Source organism: Melitaea cinxia, chromosome 23, assembly GCF_905220565.1.
Source record: "Melitaea cinxia chromosome 23, ilMelCinx1.1, whole genome shotgun sequence".
Classification (NCBI taxonomy): domain Eukaryota; kingdom Metazoa; phylum Arthropoda; class Insecta; order Lepidoptera; family Nymphalidae; genus Melitaea; species Melitaea cinxia.
The window spans coordinates 6,727,857-6,751,943 of NC_059416.1; the positions used below are offsets into that span (position 1 = coordinate 6,727,857).

At 32.3% G+C, this 24,087-nt stretch overlaps 1 protein-coding gene across 1 annotated transcript; it reads right to left on the reverse strand.

Annotated features, from left to right (window-relative positions):
- Nucleotides 1-217: 217 nt before the first annotated feature.
- LOC123665065 lies at nt 218-5,227 on the reverse strand. Its single transcript, XM_045599415.1, has 6 exons — nt 5,039-5,227; nt 4,047-4,188; nt 2,674-2,788; nt 2,410-2,544; nt 1,165-1,378; nt 218-539 (listed from the first exon to the last, which is right to left on the reverse strand). The coding sequence occupies exons 1-6, from the start codon at nt 5,199-5,201 to the stop codon at nt 388-390; spliced, it is 921 nt and encodes a 306-aa protein (XP_045455371.1). The 5' UTR covers nt 5,202-5,227; the 3' UTR covers nt 218-387.
- Nucleotides 5,228-24,087: the final 18,860 nt, after the last annotated feature.

Consider the following 24,087-nt stretch of genomic DNA (forward strand, 5'->3'; position numbering starts at 1 on the left):
TTCTGAAAACAGTACCCAGAAGCATTGCTATCGGTAAGCGAACCAGGTACAAGTAAAACGATTAGCTAAAACGTTATAGGTAGATGTAAAATATGCGTAGAAATGATCAATTCCAAGAATTCACACAGATCGATTAAAGATTTGATTGAAAGCGCCAACTCTACTGTGTTAAATCACAGCTTTTCACCAACTTTCTCATCAAACGAAACTAAGAACAGTCGATTAAGTCATTAATATTCTTTTTCAGTGCTCTTTCATTTGATACAACATTAGGATACATTTACAGGCATTCTTTTCAGGCATACACCTCCTTACTGATGTTACTCCTTTCTAACTTTGCTATGTGTAATAAGTTTTCAATTGTCAGTAGACTGAGCATTTCTTAATTTAGTCTATGTCTAATTTTCTAAATGACCCTGCTAATCCCATGTGATCGCTGTATTTGTCTTGACTTCTACAAGCTTCGTTAGTGCGAAATTGTTTCATAACATTATAATGCTCTAGAAATTCTTTTGAAGTCAATGCGTTTATTAAATTATCTGTAAGAGAAAATATATATTTCATATTTATCATTAAGATTAATTTAAATATAGTTGCTGAAGACGTATATCTTTCCTAACAATAAACCGTTATTAGTTTCGTGGGTGCAGTGTGCCTGGATGTTAAAAATATTTAGATAATTTACGCAACGTTCAAATTTTAAGAAACACCTATCCATTTCATTAAAAATCAATGTAAAAGTTTAATATTTCATAAATCGAAAATCGCCAAATCGCTGTTTTTATCTGTAGCGCTGGACTTAGTGTTGTGTGTGATGTCACACATTCGTGTTATTGTAATAACTTCAAAATATTATTACACATTATTACACAAATTATACACATATTTTATATTGGCTTTGGAGAGCAGTTGAAGCAATCGGTTCCGGTCGTTGTCGTATATGAGTACAACCGATAGAACGATATATAGAGAGATATAGATGGGGTACAGCGTAGTGGATTAAGATCAGATTCTTATTTTATATGCAAGAAGAGACCTTTATCCAGCCATGGGAAATCGCAGGCTGATCCATGAGTGTTTTATTATATGATAACTTCACCATAAAAAGTTTTAGATTGAGACAAAGCTATTAAGTTTTGACGGATATAAAACTCAAAAACTTACTTGAAAGTGTTTCGATCGATTTTTCCTTTCCGCCATAATCCAACGGCAACGAATCTTTTGGTACATATTCATATAACGTGTCTATTTTTGCATGTACATGTATTCGTTGTGCTATTTTTGAATTTACAGCTTGTTTAAAGATTTGTAGGAAAAAATCTACTGCTTTCGAGGTGGTTAATATATGAATGCCTTTTACTCTCAATCCGTAACCTTCCTAAAAGCACAAAATAATTTCAAATATTGACAAATTTTAGAGATATAAAAATATATCATACTAGCCACTTCGTCCACGTGGAATTTAAAAATATATATTGTTCAGTTCGCAGAGTTACAAAATATTTTTTTTAATAAAAGTAACCTAAATTACTCTTTATTACATCGGTCTAGCCGTTTCAGAGATTAGCCGGAACAAACAGACAGACAGACAAAAATTGTAAAAAATGTTATTTTGGTATATGTACCGTGCATTATTGCCATATGCATTTAGTAAAAAGATGTTATTATAATATTACAAACAGACACTTCAATTTTATTTATTTGTATAGATATATTAATACGCTAAGGTTAAGAAGTTTGCTTCTCTTTTTAATATAGTTGTTTAATACCTATTTAATTATTACTTTTATTCAGTACCTAATCGCATTTAAGAAAAAAAGTTGGTATTTATAAATTTAAAACGGTCCAAAAATTGAGGTTCATGCAAAAAGATGCACTTCCATACAATCTGTCAATCCTGAATGGACTAATCACGAACAATTAAATATGAATGTATTTCATCATTTCAAAAATCTTAAAATACATATGTATGGCTGAAACATTAAAAAATCAGACGGACTTCTATTCAATATAAATGGGCCTTTAAAATTTCAAAACAAGAAAAAGGCGTTGGTTCCACCGCTAACAATGATCCATCTCACTCTGTCAATATCGGAAATGTGCGAGAGACATACTCAGTACTCATTTGTTAAAAAAAATAAAACAGAGTTTAGACTCATTCGGACTTAAGCCATTGGACAGTGCGTACCTCTGAGACGTCGTTACCCTGTCAGTTTTATAAATGAATCTTTGTAAACTATTCTGTATGTTTTATTTCTAAGATAAGTATCAGTGGTGAAATCCTGACTAAGGTCAGTTAGGTTAGCGTCAGGCTTTTTTAAAAACATTGAACCTTTTGTTCTTCCGTTATATAATATATATATTATATTAATTTTAAGTAACTTGTTTCCTTTTGTTTGCTGTACTTACAGTTATTATTGATAGGACATTACGAAGCTCGACTACATTTGTATTCTTTATTATATCTTGGAGGTCTGCTTCAAAATGATCGACTACCGCCAATATGTTATTGCAGTAATCATAAGTCTGTAAGTATTCGCTTATCTAAAACAAAGAATTAGGAATGGTACCATCTTTTTTCGCTCATTATTTAACTTAACTTGCGTTTTATGGGTATATTGTGGCTACATTCACCATAATTGAGTTAGTTACTAAGTTTTATTTAAACCTTACCATGAGCATAAATTTGTAATAGTTAAAAAAACCACGACTGAAACGTCCACTGTAGGTTTTTAGTATGAACACTCTGTAATCATCTTTAACCGGTGTTGGTAGAAAGCAGGAATTCCTGAAATTATTACACATGAAAATAAAAATCATCAAAGGAAAATAATGCATGTATATTAGAGCCCTTAATCTATATACACGGTTTTTCAAATGACATGAAAATTTTCTATATTTAGCGCTTCTTCTTCCTAGTAACTACTATTTACTAATTGTTGGAAAATAGTCGTTTAAACTTTTAATATTTACGTGTCATATTATTAGATATACTTTAAAAATATTTAGAACTAGATGTGCCCGCGACTTCGTCCGCGTGGAATTTAACAAAAAAGTTATTGTTCAGTTTACAGAGTTATAATATAAATAAATTTCTAAAATAAAAGGACACTAAGTTACTTCTTATGACATCAGCTATATCTGCCAGTGAAAGTCCCGTCAAAATCGGTCCTGCCGTTTCAAAGACTAGCCGGAACAAACAAACAGACAGACAGACAAAAATTGTAAAAAAAATGTTATTTTGGTATATGTACCGTGTATAACATCCATATGCGTTTAGTAATAAACTGTTATTTTAATATTACAAACAGGCACTCCAATTTTATTTATTTGAATAGATTGAATAAAACAATTACTTACCCATTCTCATCGTTAATTTAAGTCTTATTACACTACTTGTAATGTACTTGTAATACTACTTGTAAATGTTATTAATAGTTTGAACTACTAACAATGATTTTATAGTAAATTATAAAATATTCTTTATTACCTTATAAATATAGTATGTTAAAGTATAAAATAAATTTATTTCGAAACAAAAAAAAATAGATATATATAAATTATAATTATAATTCTGAATTAATTTTGAGAACAAAGTATGATATACTAAGCTTATCGGGCGACCTTGTTCTCGTTAACTAAAGCGCTTTGAGTTATTTTAAATCAGCATAAATTAATCAAAGAACTTGATAAATTTTTTGCTCTTCTTCACTTTACTTAATTAATAAAAGAAATCGTTTTATAATTTTATTTATCGTATCGTATATGTCGTACTAACTCTACTAAGTAACTCAGAAACCTTTGTGGGCTCATGCACAACACTTTTACTTTTAACGATTATGACATGATCAAATGCAAAGTTTACGATTCTATAACTTGACATACAGACAAACATTCATTTTTATTTATATAGATGACAACTTTTAACGTATATATAGATAAAAAACACGCCAAATTAAATCAGCGTAACAGCCATGAACTGGTTTTGTCACCGTTGCGTCAACAGGTCAACGATTATATAATAATGAAGGTATACGAGTACTTACATGTTTCCCAAGTTTTTTTTATCAAATGGCTCAAAATACTCTGGCAATAACGTCCTATATGTGCATATTCTGTCGTATTTAACCTTTGCTTTTTCCACGGAACCCTTACAAAATATGATTAATTTTCCCAAATAATCTCTTCCTGTCAAAAAAAAATACCTGTTTACAACTACAAAAATAAGCTTTAGTTACATAAACAATTTGACGAGTTGGTCACCATAAGATGATCTATCTAGGAGTCCGAAAATGATAACACTGATGGATAGACTACACCATATTTTTTTTATAGTATTTGCAAATATTTTTCATGGGATCAAACCCGCGACCATCACCACAACAAATGGTTTATGTAACAACTACTCTAATATGCTTTGTAAATATCCTTGTTTAATTATGCACTAATATAATAATTACTGTATGCAGTGATTTCCATTTTTTTTTGTTGCTAGTGCTTATTACGTCTTTTGTGATTTAAATAGTTTGAAAAACATTGCAGTAAAAACATTTCATCAAATATAAACATAATAAAAAATAAAATAAAAAAAATCGCAAATTTTCCTTTTTAAAAGACACGCCGAGTTGCACGAAAAGAAATTAAAATTTAAGTAGTGATTAAACTAATTTAATCGCAAGAATTGTATGAAATTCTTGTGATTAAATTAGTTTAATCTCTACTTAAATTTTAATTTTGTTTCGTGCAACTCGGCGTTAAAAAATAACGTTCTCAATACTATTATAGTTTTGTAAATTATATATAAAACTAGCTGACCCCGCAAACGTTGTTTTACCATATATGCTATAAACTCCCTTAATCCCCCCCTTATAACTTAGAAGTATGAAAAATAGATGTTGGCCGATTCTCAGACCTACCGGCTATGCACACAAAATTTCATAAAAATCGGTTCAGCCGTTTCGGAGGAGTATTGTAACTAACATAACATGAGAATTTTATATATAAGAATATACATAATATGTATATACGAAATACTCACTTGTATCTTTTTGTATTAAGTGATCCTGTTTCTTGATCCATTCTATCAAAATGTTGATGGCCTCGTCAAATCTCTCCTGTGTTTCTAAGCCATACAACGATCTAAGATGTTGTACTAAATCTGAGTTAAATTCAATTACTGAACTATTCGTCACGGAACTCATGACTGTATCTGACGATTAATCACAACATAATGACTGTTTTTGTACTGGTTTGACCTTCACAACTTTATGTTTCAATGTTCAAATGATTAAAATAGTCTTAAGAGGTCTTAATGTAATTTAAAAAAAAAAATTATACAGTGCACGAGAGTAATCGGTATTTCAAAAATAAATTCAAAGCTTATTCAAAAATATACTTAATATAATTATGTCGTAATTTATTTACATATGCTTGATGGGATATTATGTTTGATGTTTTCACGTTCACTCGAAACTTCTAAATAATATGTTAAATGCGAAAAGAATAATTGATATTTGTTAACATTCTAAAACATCTCAGTTCATTGGACTGAGTGATCCTTTACAGTCATCGGATTATTGTTATGAATTCGGTATTTACATACATTTTTCACTAACTTAGAGCCGTGGTTCTTAACTCTTTAGCGATGAGGGATTATTTGACAAACTGTCTGTTTTGAATCGGATATCCAACTGTTTGTAACCAGATTATGTTATGTTTTCGTCATATTTCAATTTTGTATACCACAAGTGTGGCAAACAAACGTATGACCCACTTTATGGTAAGCGATGACTGTACTTATAAATACCAGGAGCATTAAACACACGCTGCCAACCCTACTCCCACTATTAACACAGCACATTCACATAAGCTCTGGATATAGAACTCAATGCTAAGTATTTCTCAGGAATATCATTTGGCAATGCTTCTGTAAGGTTAAAGTACTCCTCCGGTTGGTGTGCTCGAAAATTAAAGCAAGATATGATGTGCCATATCTCAAATTTTTGTTTGCTATACCAGAAAAATAAATAAAAGAAATATTGTTTATTTCGAGTTATCATAACTTCTGAACCGCTTAGATTAAAGTAGTAAAAAATAGTTTATAATATTTATTCGATTATACTGCAAACTTTTTTGTTTTATTTTATTTGGTTTACAAAAATTTACGCTTTTTTTATGTTTGAATTTTGACCTAAGTAAATTTATAACATGCGGATAATGGAGTCCTTTAAAATATTTGTTACAATATATTAGTATAATTATTGGATTTTAAATAATCAAGAGATCATTGTTTATATTTTATTTTTCAATGAAAATTTATATATACAAATAATACAACGTAATAATAATAAATATTCATTTAATTACTAGCTGACTCGGAAAACCTCCGTATCGCCGCAGATTTAAATTATGTTACAAAAAATTATACGAAAAAATTCTTTGCAAAAAAAATACATAATAATCATAATACTCTTTATCGTATACAACAACAATCAACACAATAACATATTACAAATAAAGGTCAGTGTACAAAGGTGGTCTTATCGCTAGAAGAGCGATCTATATAATATATACGGTTACCGAGTGCAAGGATTCAGAAGACGCTCAAGGTTAATTAATTGCTCCTCTTTAAGACCAAGATAGCAAGTAGTATAAATATATATATGTATCATTTATAAGTATGTTTATCGAAAAAAAAATACGTAGTTATACCAGTCGGCTGTTACCTATAACACAAGCAATAAGTTGCTTACTTTAGGAACACACGAGTGTGTGTATTTTGTAGATAAAAAAAGTGTCAGCATAGTCAAAAACATAGTCATATACATGTTTATTTTACAATATCTAAAATCAGAGTGCTTGTCATTTGGCAGGTACGAACAGTCCATATGAGAAAATAAAATTGATGCTTGTACTATAACTCTCCTTGCAATTTATTCATACTCTTCTTTTCTCAAATTTTAAACGAAAAGTGATAAATTGTGGTCCAAATAAATTCTTTGAATGGGCTATAAATTTTCAGACAAGCAATATCTTAATAGTAACAATTATTGCTAAGAGTCTTTGATAAGTATTGAACTTTTCAGAATTAAACTACAGATCAATGTTCATATATAAAATCCTTCCATATTAAATTTAAGGTTAAAAAGCTAATAGTTTTATGAAACTGTCGCATATATTCCTATTATGTATTATTGTGAATATTATAATATTTTGACTGAACCATACTTGTATCCGAGAAAATTGCGTCTTGTCACGTTCTATGGGTCCAGCATGTCTCGTAAGCTATAAAGCATGTCTCGTAAGCTATAATGCTCTCTGCGTTTTGACTCTTGACAACGGCTCGAAGAAAATTTTACTGCATCTGACTTTTTTTTTAATAGTCATTGATTCGATTCCCCATCGTAAACGATACATTGTATTTTTGTGTTATTGTTATTTATATAAATAAATAAAATCGGAGTTTCCGGGTGTTCCGGGTAATCTCTGAAACGGCTGGACGGATTTTGACAGGGCTTTCACTGGCAGATAGCTGATGTAGTAAGGAGTACCTTAGGCTAATTTTATTTCAGATATTTATTTATTCTATAACTTTGCGAACTGAACAATAACTTTTTGGTTAAATTCCACGCGGACGAAGTCGCGAACACAGCTAGTTTCAAATAAATTTGTAGAACTTCATACAAAACTCCCATGTAATGTGTAGTAAGTAAAGTAAGTGTTAAGACCTGACATTAAACAAGCTTATCCACTTTTGCATTAATAAAGATTTATATAGGTTTACAGTGTAATTTTTCAAAACTCTATAAATTTCCCTTTTATCTCGACTTAAAACGTGCCTTAAGTTGCGTTGTTAGTCCGTAATGAGCCCTGTGTATTAATTAGTCTAAGGGCTCTAGGGTTTTATATTGTAGGGTTTTACCTTTATCGCGAATTCAGTCACGACATTTTTGTGTATCTACGTTTAAAATTGACTGTAAGAGTTCTTGAAAAAAATCAATTCTATACCAACATCAGTACCTAGGTAGATCGCAAATTTGTTTCTTCGATTAGAAATTACATACACTATTCTCAAGAAGGTACAACGCTACATAAAGTATTCTCAAGAACCTCTTTGAAACAATTAACTTTTATTATAATGGTTATCATCCAACTACTGTCTTTGAAATACACAGGTCAAAGACGGGCAGCGGCGTTTTCGGTGCGACAAAGCCAGTCCTGCGGTCACCAACCCGGCATGCCCAGCGTGGTGCAGCCACGCCAGCCTAGTGGCGTGAACTCATATGACTATGGTGGCATAGTCATATGGGCAACACATATGAGTTCACGCCATTTTTGGCACGAACTTGTGGAGGCCTATGTCCAGCAGTGGACTGCGATAGGCTGAAGTGATGATGATGATGATAATGGTTATAATCAGTTTCGGATTTTTTATAAAAAAAGATATGACAAGACAAAATAAAACACCAGCGATCAATTTTCACTTTTAACTTTTGGAACAAAATGTATAAAATTATGATGTTAAAGTACGACTCGACCTCACTTATATCCTGATGAATTTAAAAAAAAAATCTGCTTTTTTGTAATACATTTTCCATCGTAAGCGAATAAACGAGTTTTTCTGTTTTTTTTTTTTTTAATTTTAACATTTGTTATATTAATTTTCAATAAAATCAATTAATACGCACGGAGTGTCTCTTAATCACTCGCCCTTTAGCTGTACCGATAGAGTATAGAGAACTACTTTTATAATGATACAAACATTAGTTTACGATTGTCACTAGTATCGGTTACTTCATGGGCTTGATAAAATTTCGATTCTATGGTAGAATTGAAATGGCTAAGTTATAATAATAATAAATAACTTTATTGCACACAGTAACATATAACAATTACATAAGAATAAAGCTTAAAGGAAAAAAAGGCATAATTACATCGTATCCAACGGGCGGTCTTATCACTAGGTGATCTTTTCAGACTACCCACAAGTAAGTTAAGTAAGTTGGTAAAATTTTTCTTAGACATAAGTTAATGATACAATAACAGAGGCTTATGAGTACTTAGAAATTAAAAGAGAATTTTAGGGCCTGTTCAATCTAAAATTATGAAAAACAATTTTTGATCTTACACGTTGGGGATAGGAATGCCTGATAAACAAAGTTGAGTTTAGTGGTTAAACAAAAATAAATATAGCAGACAAATTTATTTATTGTATACCGTTTTACATCAGATAACCATTTAAAATATATTAGCTATCGGTGAAATAGACCGATATATAATAGCGGTTCGCCGTAAATACTCACAATATTGAACGCAAAAAATATTTCCAAATTGGTCACTAACTGATGTTTTGTGTGTATAAATAAACATCTCTAAGCTTTATTATTTCTATTCAGATTAAATTGAAACATGAAAATAATAATATTCTCATTTGATGTCACTTGTTCCCTCATAAAGAACTAGCTACGCCACGCGGTTTTACCCGTGGGAAACCCGTGGGAATACAGGGATAAAATATAGCTTATGTATTATTCCAGATCTTTATCTATCTACGCACCAAATTGTATTATAATCGGTTTTGTAGATTTGGCGTGAAAGATAACAAACGTATAGCGATTATCACAAACTTTCGTATTTCATAATACTAGCTTTTACCCGCGGCTTCGCTCGCATTGAATTTTTTTAAATAAAAAGTATCCTTTATTGTGTCCGATGTTCTTTTTAATACCTCCAAGAATATGTGTACAAAGTTTCATCATGATCGGTTAAGCAGTTTTCGCGTGAAAGCGTAACTACTTAACCGATCCTTTCCGAGAAACCTTTGTGGGCTCATGCACAATACTTTGCTGAAGATCATGACATGATCAAATGCATAGCTTACGATTCTATAAAGGACATACAGACAAACATTCATTTTTATATATTTAGATCTTAAAGACAGATAAGGTTCAGAATTACATAATATATATACGAAAATGTAGTATTGAATATTATACTAGACGAGTCTCGCGGACTTTTATAATTTTTCATTTTTTTTAAGCGACTTCAAAAAAAAGGACGTTATCAATTTGGTTGGTATTTTTTATGTATGTACACCGATTATGCCGTGATTTCTGATCCGATTAACGTGTTTTTTTTTGACCAAGTGTTTTCTTTGTATGAGCATTTTTATTCACACAGACGATATAATTTCCACAGACGATATAATTTCCACGATATTATGTGTACGGCTTTTTTTAAGGGAAAAAAAAAACGTAACCTACTACAGTCTATCTGATCTAATCTAGTCTCTATCCTACTGTAGTTTACAAAACAACCTATCATAGATACTAAATAAAATAAACTACGTTTAAAAGACCGACTTCAAAAACTGAAAACAAAACTGAACTGAAACTGAAACAAAAATACCTCAATAAAGACTTGAAATAGGTACGTCTTTTTATGCAAACCTACTTACTACCTTTAATATAATATTATTTGTATGTGCTATCTACCTACCAGGTTTGAAGTCAGTGCTAAGCCAAATATAACAAGCCGTGACATCCTCTAGAACAGGGGTTCCCAAACTTATTTTGTCTACTGCCTACTTAGAGAATAAATTATTTTATAGTGCCCCCTTTGAGCAATCTTTTAATTAATATTAGTTGATGTTCACAAGTTGTAGTCGAGAGTCGAGAGCTCAGTCGATGTCTAAGAGTCCTTATAGATTACATGACAAATCGCCTCCCAAACTTCTACATAACGCCACCTTTTTTTTCTGGGTCTCTTACCGCCCTTTAGTACTGCAGCGCCCATTGTGGTGCATTATCGCCCACTTTGAGAATGGCTGGTCTAGAACAAAACTACCCAAGCGTAGTAGGAAGTTTTAGTTTTGGGGCCTGACACCGACTTGAAACATATCAGTAGATAGCACTTGCTTTTTGGTTTTTGTAGCCGTTTTTTTTCAAACGTAGTTTTTTTTATTCTTAAGCGTATACCTACGTCTTATATTTAGATAAATAATATTCCTAAATAAAATAGTAATTGCGACGATTCCCACATAAATTCCAATTTCGCGAAAATGTAGGGATAAAATATAAGCTTATATGTCGTTCCACAACATCTTCTATCGTTCGTTGAAAATCCCGTCAAAATCGGTCCAGCAATTCCGATGATTAGCGCGTACAAACAGAAAGACAGACAAAATTTTAAAATATTTGTGTTTTAGTGTCCTTTAAATAACTATATGCTGTGTGGCTACGGCACTAAAGAATTTAGCCACCCCCTCTCTTCCCGTGGGTGTCGTAAGAGGCGACTAAGTGATAACAAGGTTCCACAACCACCTTGGAACTTAAGAAGCCGACCGGTGGCGGGATAACCATCCAACTGCTGGCTTTGAAATACACAGGCCGAAGACGGGCAGCAGCGTCTTCGGTGCGACAAAGCCAGTACTGCGGTCACCAACCCGCCTGCCCAGCGTGGTGACTATGGGCAAAACACATGAGTTCACGTTATTTTGGGCGTAAACTTGTGGAGGCCTATGTCCAGCAGTGGACTGTTTAGGCTGTAATGATGATGATGATGTAATGAAATAACTATATGCACTTGAAAAAACGCAGTTATTTTGATATCACAGACAGAAACTTCAATTTTATTACTATGTATAGATTATATCGTTATTTATTGGAGCTTCTTCCGTCGCAGTCAATTTAATTTCCGTGTCTTACATTGGAATCTATCTAATATCTGTAATGTTATATACATTATTTACCAGTATCATTTACCACATTTATCGAATTTCTATACATACAATCTATTTTTTGTATCAAATTATTTTTGTTCCTTTTCGAAATTTTATTCATGACTACACGGTGCGAAACAATCAGGTAATATGTTTTATATAAAGCTATTAAGAATTACTATCAGCCAGTTACTTAGCACACATTTACATTTATAAATAATTAAGATAAACTCCCGAGGATTCCACAAAATCTTTATTAATTGTCTAGGAAACCCAGTGTAAATGTTTGTCTAAAACTTAGCAAAATACATTCAGGGATGGTCATGATACTCGTAAATGTTTCATTTTAAATAAAATTCGCACAAATATTACGGAAATTGTTATAGTTATAGAAATAATTCTTTTCTCTTTAATCAATGATTTTTCAGCCCATTAAACTCGATTCTTCAATTCTTTATCGTGTGTAGGAAGATACCTTTGTTCAGCTGTGGAACGTTACAGGCTAAATAAATATAAAGTGTCACACAGTTTTGCAGGTTAAGAAATTGTAAAGTATTTGATCCAAATAAAGAATTTATTATTATATACTGCCTGGACAGACTTCGCTCTGTATCTGTATTCGAAAATGTCGAATAGTATTTTTTTTGTATTAAAACCTTTCGAAATTAACCGAATTGGTCGAGCCAGTCTCGAGTAATGCGCTTAGCAACATTCATTTTTATTCATATAGGTAAAACTAGTTGTGCTCGCGACTTTGTCGGCGTGGAATAAAAAAAAATATTGTTCAGCTCGCAGAGCTACAAAATAAAAATATTTCTAAAATAAAAGCCTAGCCTAGGTTACTCCTTGTTACAACAGCTATCTGCCAGTGAAAGTCTAGTCAAAATCGGTCCAGCCGTTTCAGAGATTAGCCAGAACAAACAGACAGACAGACAAAAACTTTAAAAAATGTTATTTTGGTCTATGTACCGTGTATACATACATACACATGAATTTAGTAAAAAGCGGTTATTTTAATATTACAAACAGACAATCTAATTTTTATTTGTTTGTATAAATGTTGGATGATATGTTATTATTATTGTTATTATTAATAAATCTTAAAAGTATCTAGTAATATGTTAATTGCTGTTAAATTTAAAAACAACAATTAATCGCGCTTCTAGGAAATTCATTGACGAAATATATCCATTAAATCATTCTAGACTGTAGTTTAAATATACAACATATTTGACGACAAGCAAACAATCAGAAATAAAAAAGTGTGTGTGCGCACACATATTGCAGACGTGAAACTTCTGAAAAGTCGTTGGAAATAAATCAACAATGATCACGGTCTCGTGAAAAAGGTCGTAACCTTACAGAACGCGTTGTTTTATGTAGTTATGTATTTTATCGCATTCTCTCCTATACGTTTATGTATTTGTTTCTTTATCGTGACGCATTTTCGTTTCGTCGAGTTAACAACGATTCTAAAGAGGTTTGACTATAGCATAATTACGGCGCAATTATTACAATTTCTTGTTAATTTTTATTAATTTACTAGCGGACCCGACAGACTTCGTTCTGTCAAAAAGATTTGTAATGTGGCAGTTTTTTGATCCTATCCATTTTATAGTCGGCGCATAAAAATCTCCTGAACAGAACCGTCACCCTGATGATAGGGTGGTGTGTGAGGTTCAGCTCGGGTGACCAATGAATCGTCGCTTCCATGAACTTTGGCCACCCTTCTGTGACCCACTTAAAAACCTCGACTGGGATGTCTGCTAGAGGGCTTCAAACTAAGAGGTGAACTTAGAGTTTAAACCTGATTGGAAAATAATCTAAAGGGACAGTGCGAACCTAAAGGTGCCAAATATTAAAAAATTGTGTGCCTCAATGACATAACATAGAGATAGACGGGTTATTAACCGACGTAATTCTATTTAAAAGTGGCGCAAGTCTACCTCACAGAACGCGCGACGCGTCGTGCCCAATCGCGCCGATTTGGCCTGATCGTGACATGATATTAAATCAATAATTAAAGATAATAAAACCCTTTTTAACGCGATTTGTTTGACAGATGTAATGACTTGAAAATTAATGCATTTTAACCGTGGTTCAATAAGTCCCGAGACTAAGTACTAAAAAAAGGTCTTTTTTATAAAATTAATTTTTATTCATCAACATAATAATAATAATAATAATAATAAAAATGTTTATTTCAGAATAAGTCTTACAAGTTGCTTTTATACAATACTTCTGCCAAACTGTAAAACAGTTTGTTGGCAAATGTAGCTCCTAATTTACATTGTAGGTAATACTTATTCTTACTGACTATTGTTAGTTTATTTTACACTAATTAAAATTATTTACAAGAAAATACATACTTAAGTTAGATGTTATATAATTCGATAATTCTTTCCTTGAGAACACTTAAAAGCCTCTTTTGTAGTTGATTTTTAAAAGATCGTTTTGTTAAATTATTGTTTTTTAATGTTAGTGGTAAATTATTAAAAATTATAGGCACCATATATTTTCTTTTACGTTGACCGAAATAATTACTATATGTAGGTACTTCATATACTTTTTTGCTGACTGTTTTACGCCCTATAGGTTTATTAATACAAATTTTAAATTCATCGCTACAGAATTGCTGAACAGCTATCAACAAAGTTACCTTGTCATGGACTGGCAGCATATTACACTCGATGAATAATTCCTCGTAATCACTGGATTTACATTTCTTTTTGACTTTATTGTTAACTAGCTGTTTTAAGAACCTAGTCTGTATTAATTTTAATTTGTCTAAATATGTCTTAAACGTGCGTCCGTAACTAGTCAGTCCATAACAAAGCAACGAGTCTACTAGCGCATAATAAACAGTGTACATAGTTGACCTATCTAATATAAAACTTAAATGATGGAATTTAGTAAGCACGATCCTTAGTTTTTCACATAAGTTGTTAATGTGCGTTCGCCACGAGAAATTCCGGTCTATGGTTAAGCCCAAGTATTTGTATTCATGCACTACCTCAATAGGTAAACAATTGCAGTATGAATGTGCTTGATGCAGACACTCATAGCTATGCCCCACTATTTTTGGCGCGGTATCTACAATCCTGGAATAAGGCGATCGTATGTACATACATTTTGTTTTTTCCATATTGATTAATATTCCGTTGTCATGCGCCCACCGTACAATATTGGTGAAATCCTGCTGGATTTTATTTTCTATGACACTGAATTCCTTATCTGCGTATAATAGACAGGTATCATCCGCATACATATATATACTACAGTTGCTGACAACATTGCACATATTGTTCACATGCATAATATAGCCAACGGGGCCGAACACGGAACCGGTTGGTACGCCACAGCTGATTTGCGCCGGGTCGCCGGTAGCCCCGCTCACTGCCGTTATCAATGTTCTCTCGCTCAGATACGCTCGGAGCCAATTATTTAAGGGTCCTGCAACACCACACTCCCGCATAGCTTGCAACAGCTGGTGGTGTTCCAGGGTATCGAAGGCTTTTTTGAAATCGATATAGACCACCCCCACCTGCTTCCTTTGATCTAGTGCTTCATTTATTTCATCTGTGAAGCGGGCTAACACCGTCTCCGTGCTACGACCACGCCGGAAACCATGCTGTGCGCTTGTTAATATGTTATATTTTTCTAGGAAGTTACTTATTTGGTTGACTATGTACTTTTCTACTATTTTATTAATAACTGATAATATGGCTATAGGTCTATAGTTAGTATAATCTGTGTGCGAGCCTTGCTTGTAAATTGGTCGAATTAATGCGGTTTTTAATTTTTCTGGATACGTTCCCTTTTCTACACATAAATTAATAAACAATGCTAAAATCGGACTTATTTTATTTTTTAATAACTTAATTTCTCTAACTCTTATCCTATCCACTCCTGGTGATTTATCACAACTCAAATTATTTATTATTTTTTCTACATCCACAGGAGATGCTTTTTGAAATCTCAGTGACACTAAGTTTTCTTTTACATACGTTGATCTATCGAGAAACTTACAATCACACACATGCTTAATATTCATAATTTCTTGGGTAAATGTATAAGAAAAGTTGGTACACACCTCTATCATCGTATTGGATCTGCCTAAATATTTTAATATAATGTCATCTATACTTTTTTTACTCTGACCTGTCCAGTTATTTATTTTAGCCCACACTTTTTTTAGGTTATTTTTACATTTTAATATTTCTTCTTTTCGAAACTTATTTTTTGCTTTATTTATTTCTTTATTTAGTCTATTTCTATATTTATTATATTGACTTCTCAAGTTCATATCATTAGGTTTCTGTTTCCAATATTTAAATAGTTTATCTCTAGTCAAAATCATGTTTATTAATCTTTTATTAATCCATCCTTTTGGTTTTCGTTTTTTAGTTACAAATTGTGTTACTTGAGACCGATCATAAACATCAGAAAAAATTGAACATAGTTTATCATATAAAAGTAAAGGGCACTTACAGTCCATTAATTTAGTCCAAGAAACAGCTTCGAATAGTTCACGCACTTTATTATCACAAATTTTTGTTACCTGAGTTTTTCTATTCGTCACAGAGTTATTCACATAACAGTCGTCGCAGCCGATGCCTAGTCCTATCAAATAATGGTCGGATAATTTGCTATTTAACACATACGCTGCCGTCCCCATTGTAGATCGCACCCACACATGATCGATACATGTCTTCGTGACTATGCCTCCATATACCTCCTCGCGCGTAGTGTCGATGATCGCACACTCTAAACCTAGTTCGCACATGTTGGTTTTGTAGATACTAGCAATGTTGCTCGTACTCGTCAAGAAATCAATGTTTGTATCCCCGATAGTTACCGTCTCACAGTCATAAGGCACACTGGTCAATATTTGTTGTAATTCTTTTATGAAACCCTGTTTATTTGTTTTGGGTGGTCGGTATACACCCAAACATCACACACATCACACGGCATTGGTCGTTTGCCAGGTCGGAACAATTCGCACTTAATTGTTTCGCAATAGTTAAGTTTTAAAATGTCAGTGGTAAAGTTGTGAACATTCTTAACATACATTAAGATTCCACCTCCTCTTGTACTTTCTCTTGTGTTTACACACATCTCAAACCCCTCCAATTTGTACAAATACAGTTCATGTTTTTTAATATTGATTTCCGTGAGAATAATAACATCTAGTTTATCCATACTATGTTGTATTAGTGCTTGAAATTCATTAAATTTCTTTCTTAAAGAACGTATATTTAAGTGTATGATATTAAAACTTGTTTTTTGTTGTTTTAAGTCCTGATGCCAGCTATTTAAATTTAAATATTTTTTATACTTAGTTTTAGGTTCTACATCCAAAGTATATTGATCGAATTATGATTATAGCGATATTCTATGTGTTGCATAATCACGGATACATAAAGAAGTGGCCCTAGTTGTTCGCGTACTTGTCTATATCAGATAGTGTACGAATAGCTCTGATCTTTTTATCCTTAGGGTCATCTTTCTTAATGAGCACTTTACCCGCTTGTGTCCATATGTATTTATATAGCGGTTTCAGTTCAATCTTTGCAGTCCAGAATAAATTACGCATGTTCCTAGTTAGATCCTCGTTTATATAAATATAGTAGTCATAGTCTCCTCCAAGAGCGATACAGTCCCTCCAACGCTTTTCTAATTTTTCAATCCCATGTGTGTAGAACGATTTGTCTTTGGCTTCAAAATAAGCCTCCGTTGCTGCGATAACTTCACTATTTGAGTCAAATTTCTTACCCTGAAGCATTTTTTTGAGGTCTGCAAACAGCCAGTAATCGCTGGGGGCCAAGTCTGGCGAATGAGGGGGATGAGGAAGCAATTCGAAGCCCAATTCGTTAATTTTGGCCATCGTTCTCGCGGACTTGTGACAAGGCGCGTTGTCGTGGTGAAACACCACTTTCTTTTTGTTCATGTGAGGCCGTTTATCCGCAATTTCGTACTTCAATCGCTCCAATAAGCACATGTAATAGTCACTATTTATATTTTGCCCCTTTTCAAGGTAGTCGATGAAAAGTATTCCATGCGCTTCCCAAAATATAGACGCCATAACCTTACCGGCCGATTTCTGAGTCTTTGGACGCTTCGGGCGGCTTTCACCAGCCGCTCTCCACTCCGCTGCCTGCTGATTGGATTCCGGAGTGAAATGGTATATCCAGGTTTCATCCATTGTTACATACCGACGTAAAAAATCGTTTTTATTATGATTCATCAGCGCCAAACATCGCTCTGAATCATTGATACGTTGTTCCTTTTGATTAGTTGTAAGCAAACGCGGCACCCACTTAGAAAAAAGCTTTTTCATGGCCAAATTTTTATGTAAAATAGTGAAAACACTACCAGCTGAAATCTTCACTATCTCGGCTATCTCTCGCACTTTTACCTTCCGGTCTTCCAATACGATTTTGAGGACTTGGTTAATATTTTGTTGAGTCACTGCTTCATTTGGACGACCTGAGCGTTCCCCATCATTGGTGTCCATGCGACCACGTTTGAAGTCGGCATACCACCGACAAATGGTTGCTTTAGAGGGAGCTGATCCTGCATAACATTTTATAAGCCATTGCTGTGCTTCAACGGTATTTTTTCCCTTTAAAAAACAATGTTTTATCAACACGCGAAACTCGTTTTTTTCCATTGTATCGAAATTACAACCGTAGCGTCTCTTAAATGTTTCAAAATCAATAATTTTATTGTTCCATTTTTAAAAATTTGACACATATTCTTGTATTGATAGCCAGTACTTTTTAAAAATCAAAAGAGTTTTTAATATATGCGCCATTTCCAGGTTAGTCTCGGGACTTATTGAACGATCTAGAATGTCGCGTGCCGAAACTAAAACAAAATTCAAATTCAAATTCAAAATTATTTATTTCATGTAGGCCAACCTGTGGCTCTTATGACACGTCATGAATCTACCACCGGTTCGGAATGCGAATTCTGCCGAGAAGAGCCGGCAAGAAACTCAGCAGATGCACTTTTCAAAATATTCATTTTACAATATTTTCAATACTAACTTACAATAAACTATACTAATTACAAAATTTCCATATTAACTTGTGTTTTACATAATATTACATCGTCATAAGTTTTCTATACTAACTTGTGTTTAGCCGGATGCCTAGCCGATTTATCGCTAATGAAATAATATCGCTAAAAAGAAATAATATCGCGAAGCCAACCAAAATAAAAATCAGTACTAATGATCTATAGCTCTTACATTTTTGGACTATTCAATTTGGTCGGGTTCGCGATATTATCACTTTTGTTGAGTTTCAGAACGCGACATTAGATCGTCCAACTCGAACACGCGAACTTTATTGAATAGCAATAAAGTTCAAATTGGCTCTACATTTTAGTTAGATAAAGCTTGTATGGAAAAAAGAAAAGGGATGTTTTTAGGGTTTTCCCGGAAATTATTCGAATTTTTCTCGCCGTAAAAACTATCCTTGGACTTCAACGAACATTTAAAAAAAAAAAGAATTGTTAAAATTGGTCCAGGCGTAATTGAGTTATGCGCTTACTAACACACTTTGCGATTCATTTTTATGTATAAGATTGAAACGTACGATCGTTGTAGTAAATACTAGGTGTCTTTATATTCATTGTGTATCAAACAAATAGTACAACACTAACTAATTCGAAGGGATCTAAGTTACATATTGTCTCTTTAAACAAAGAAACAAACTTAATTGGGGTCGTATGCATAAACTCTACAAACAAGGCATAAGAAGATTATAATATTACAAACAGACGTTTTGTATGATACAGCTTTATGTGGATTTGTCAGAGGCTTTTAGAATTAGGAATTGAATTTGAATACATTACCGTTTTATTTTGATTGTCTGTTTATTTTGGAACGATTTTATTTTACATGTTTACTAGCTGACCGGCAAACGTTGTTTCCATATATTTTATTAACCCCATTGATCCCTCCCCCTGTTATAACTTAGGGATATGAAAAAATAGATGTTGGCCGATCCTCAGACCTACCCGACATGCACACAAAATTTCATAATATTTTATTAACCACCTCAACCGCCCCCCCGCCCCCTTATAACTGAGGGGTATGAAAAATAGATGTTGTTCGATTCTCAGACCTACCCAATATGCACACAAAATTTCGTGAGAATCGGTGAAGCCGTTTTGGAGGAGTTTAACTACGAACACCGCGACACGAGAATTTTATTTATTAGATACACAACTAGCTGCCCGGACAGACTTCGTCCTGTCAATAGTTAATGTATACAAATAAATAAAATTGGAGTGTCTGTTTGTAATATAAAAGTAACCGCTTTTTACTAAATGGATATGGATGTATACATGGTAAATATACCAAAATAACATTTTTTACAATTTTTGTCTGTTTTTCTGTCTGTCTGCCTGTTTGTTCCGGCTAATCTCTGAAACGGGTGGACCGATTTTGAAGGGACTTCCACTGGCAGATAGCTGATGTAATAAGGAGTAACTTAGGCTACTTTTATTTTACAATAACTTTTTTGTTAAATTCTACGCGGACGAAGTCGTGGCCACAGCTAGTAGTAAAATAAATATAACGTCTTCCGAGCGATGACTTTGATTTTTAATTTTTTATTATTATTATTATTTTTTTTTTTTTTTGTTATAAAAACCTTCCGTGGACTTTAAGGAACATACAAAAAAAATAATTAGCCGAATTGGTCAAGCCATTCTCGAGTTATACGCTTAGCAACATTAATTTTTATTATATATATTTGCTTGTTTGTTAAGTACTGAAAGGTATTTAATATATATTACGCAACAAATTATAGTAGCAACTTTACATAATATTTTTTCTGTAAGAGTAGGATATACGAGAAAAAAAAACATAAATAGACTTATTTATTTATATATACTTATTTATTTATATTATTTACTTATTTATTTATATATATTATTATATTAAAGCTAATAAATATTGTATTACTTTTTAATTTTCTCAAATTCAAAGTATAAGATAAAGTAAAAAAAAGAAACAATATTTATTTATACTTGGCGTTGCTTACTTTGTAAATGACGCAATTCGTGAAAAAAACTTGATGCCACACAACGCGTGATTTAACATGAATTAACGCGAAAATGGTGCACTAGTTTAAAGAATAATGCTTTTTTTTTTATTGTGTAGTATACGTTTTACTGCATATCGCTGCGTTTTGTTATGGATATGTAAGACAGCGGCTTAAAGCAATGCAGAACATCGCGAAACAAGGCGAAGCGATGCGACGCTCTGTAATATAATATGATATTACATACAAATAAGTTGTAAGATTTCACCAAAAGATATACAATATATTGTATTTTTTTAGAAAAACATTACGACGTCTTATTCTTGTCAATATAAAAAAGATGACAGTAGTTATCAGACACTGAAATTATTTTTGAGTTTTAAATTCGAAGACTGATTTTATACATCTTCCTTTTATTCTGTATATGTTATTGTTAAAAATGAAATTATTATTTGACAAAGAAAACTCATTATTGCTGGTATTGTGATATTTGTAGTTTTTTTTAAATGAAAAACAGTATTATCTAAAAGTATCAAAACAAGAGTGTGGCTTTCACATATTAATTTATTTCACGAAACCGAAATAACGTTGTAAAAGTTACTCCATTTCATCAGGCTGGCTTTATGAACCCTTTTATACTAAATTCTGTTTAACTGGACGACGGAAAACGTATCTCGAAATACGGGTGCCATTTTAAAACGACCTGCAATTCTTGTTAAGCATAATGGGATTAGGTATTTTACTAAACTGTTTTCAAAATAGATTGTGTGAGATCTTACGCTTAACTGCTATCTTCATCCTATGAATAATAAAAGATGCTTTATAGCCCATTGATATATAAATTATACATCAATGTCATAGCCACATACTTCTTCACTACTTTCGTACGCAATAAAGATTCTATTTAACCACTTAAACAGATATTAAGATTAGCAGGTTTAAGTAAACAAATTCTTCAGCTTAATATAGATTAACCAGTTGTAGCTAAGCCAATGGATAAAATATAAACCGTTTCAAATAAAACAAGAGAATACCCTTAGAGTATTGTTCTAAGTTCTTGCAAACAAACTTTGGTTTAAGTTTATTGTTAGTCCTTCCCAGTTTGTGTCAGAGAAAACTTTATCAAATGCAACTTTAAGTGGACATTGAATATGAATAAGCAACTCTGCTTCCATTTAGGGACCCTTTTATGTCCTTGCTATGAAGTTCGTCTCATGGTAATGTGAACGCATACTATTAAACAGGCGAGGCGTAGTCAATTATTTACTGGCGTTTTCACAAGTAGTAAATTTTATTGAGATTTACGAAATATATAGCTGTGATTTTTATGCTCTTGTATGAATAACAAACGTAATGTACTGAAAACTGTGACTGCTTGAACATGGTATAAAATATATACTATTGTTGTAATATGTAAAAATTCAGCAGGAATTTTTAAGTGAATACATATTAATTTTTTTTTAATCTTTATTTGTAGATTGTACTGAAATCGAACGATGTTCTGCTATATTTAATATGAGTCATTTAAAATATGCTTTATTGCTTTCATATATTACGTACGCGATTAAATAGTAGTTTAACGTTTATGTAATATGCTAAATATACCTGCTAGATTTATGTTATTTGTTTAAATATTATTTACCATAACTATTATATATTATAACTCGAAATATAGCCATATTAATGGCCAGAAATCTTGCCTACTTGAATATTAAACCTGACGTTTTTCAACAAGTATCAATTCAATGTTTTTAGTCGATTGTATTTTATTTTTATTTTATGATATAGTATTTTATTATAATATATCCATTTTTTTATTATCTCTGGATAAAAATTAACACAAAAAATTATTATTAAATTTGGTGCTGTCTGCTGCTGGTTTTGGTGATTCATTTTTATTATTTATTTATAGTTTATTTTACACCACAACTACATATTAAACATTAAATATATTTAAAGAATTATAGACTGTGAAGTACATGGGAGGACTTATGACTATTTAGCCATTTCTTCCAGACAACCCAAGTAACGAAGGTTATTAGCTCGACACAGGGTAGGTATTATTATAAATAAATTCAATTCAAAATTTATACTATCGAGTACTATCAAAATTATTTCTATCTAGTGGTTCAAATACGCAATCAGTAATATAAATGTGCCGAGAGAGGCCGGAGGGTCTCATTTTTGGGCGTTATTGTTTGGTTTTCATTTACTTCGCAATAATAAGTGACTGCATACAATTTGATCTCTAAAAAGATATTCTATTCAGTCTCTCCTTATCAGTTTCACTTTACTATTTTAATATCATAATAGGTTTCAAATTATTTATTTGCTTTAGTTTATTTTAACAAAGGTAGGGCACAGCACGAAATTTCCTGTTTAAAAAAATAGAACAGCCCAACGGGGGTAGTACCTCGACCTTACAGAAGATCACAGCTAAATAATACTGCTTGAAAGCAGTATTGTATTCCCGTTTGTGAGTAAGGTAACCAGAGCTCCTGAGGGAATTAGGTTAGCGTCGGCAACGCGCTTGTGATTCTTCTGGTGTTGCAGGAATCTATAGGCTACGGTAATCGATTACCATCAGGTGAGCCGTACGCTTGTTTACCAACTCAGTTATAGAAAAAAAAACTATTTGCTACAACTTTTGGTAAATCATATTTTGTATTTAACAGTGTAAATAAAATGATGTAGCAAAGGCGTTGTGAGGTCGAAATAGGCTTTTTAGAAGTGTTTAGGTTTTGCCCATATACCTAATGTATGTCTCAGACAGTAAGTAGTAAATATAGGTAATATGAGTAAATAAGGTTAATAATCTTAATAAGGTTGGATATTTAATGAAATCGTGAAGCATTTACATCGATCCTAAAGCCATTTACTAAATAAAATTAGTAAACACGTAAACTTTACAAAAATGTTTAAATTTTTTACTGTTAAAAGTTCAAACGAGAGAAATATCGCTAATACTTACGACAAATATATATTATATTCATAATTATTAAAGACTATTTTTGTCAGAGTATCTACTTTAAAGATTCAGGTTGAATATATCATTAGGATCGACGAATTCGTGAAGATATTGTAGAAGGTAAGTTAAGAAGGCAACTCAGAAACCTTTGTGGGGTCATGCAAAACACTTTGCTGAAGATCAGGACATGATTAAATTGCATATTTTACGATTCTATAAAAGACATACAGACAAACATTAATTTTATATATATAGATCATCCAAATTTTTGAACATTCTTTTTCGATTGTAACATAACATTTTAGAATTTTTCTGATCATGTTCTAAAACGCTACCATTGT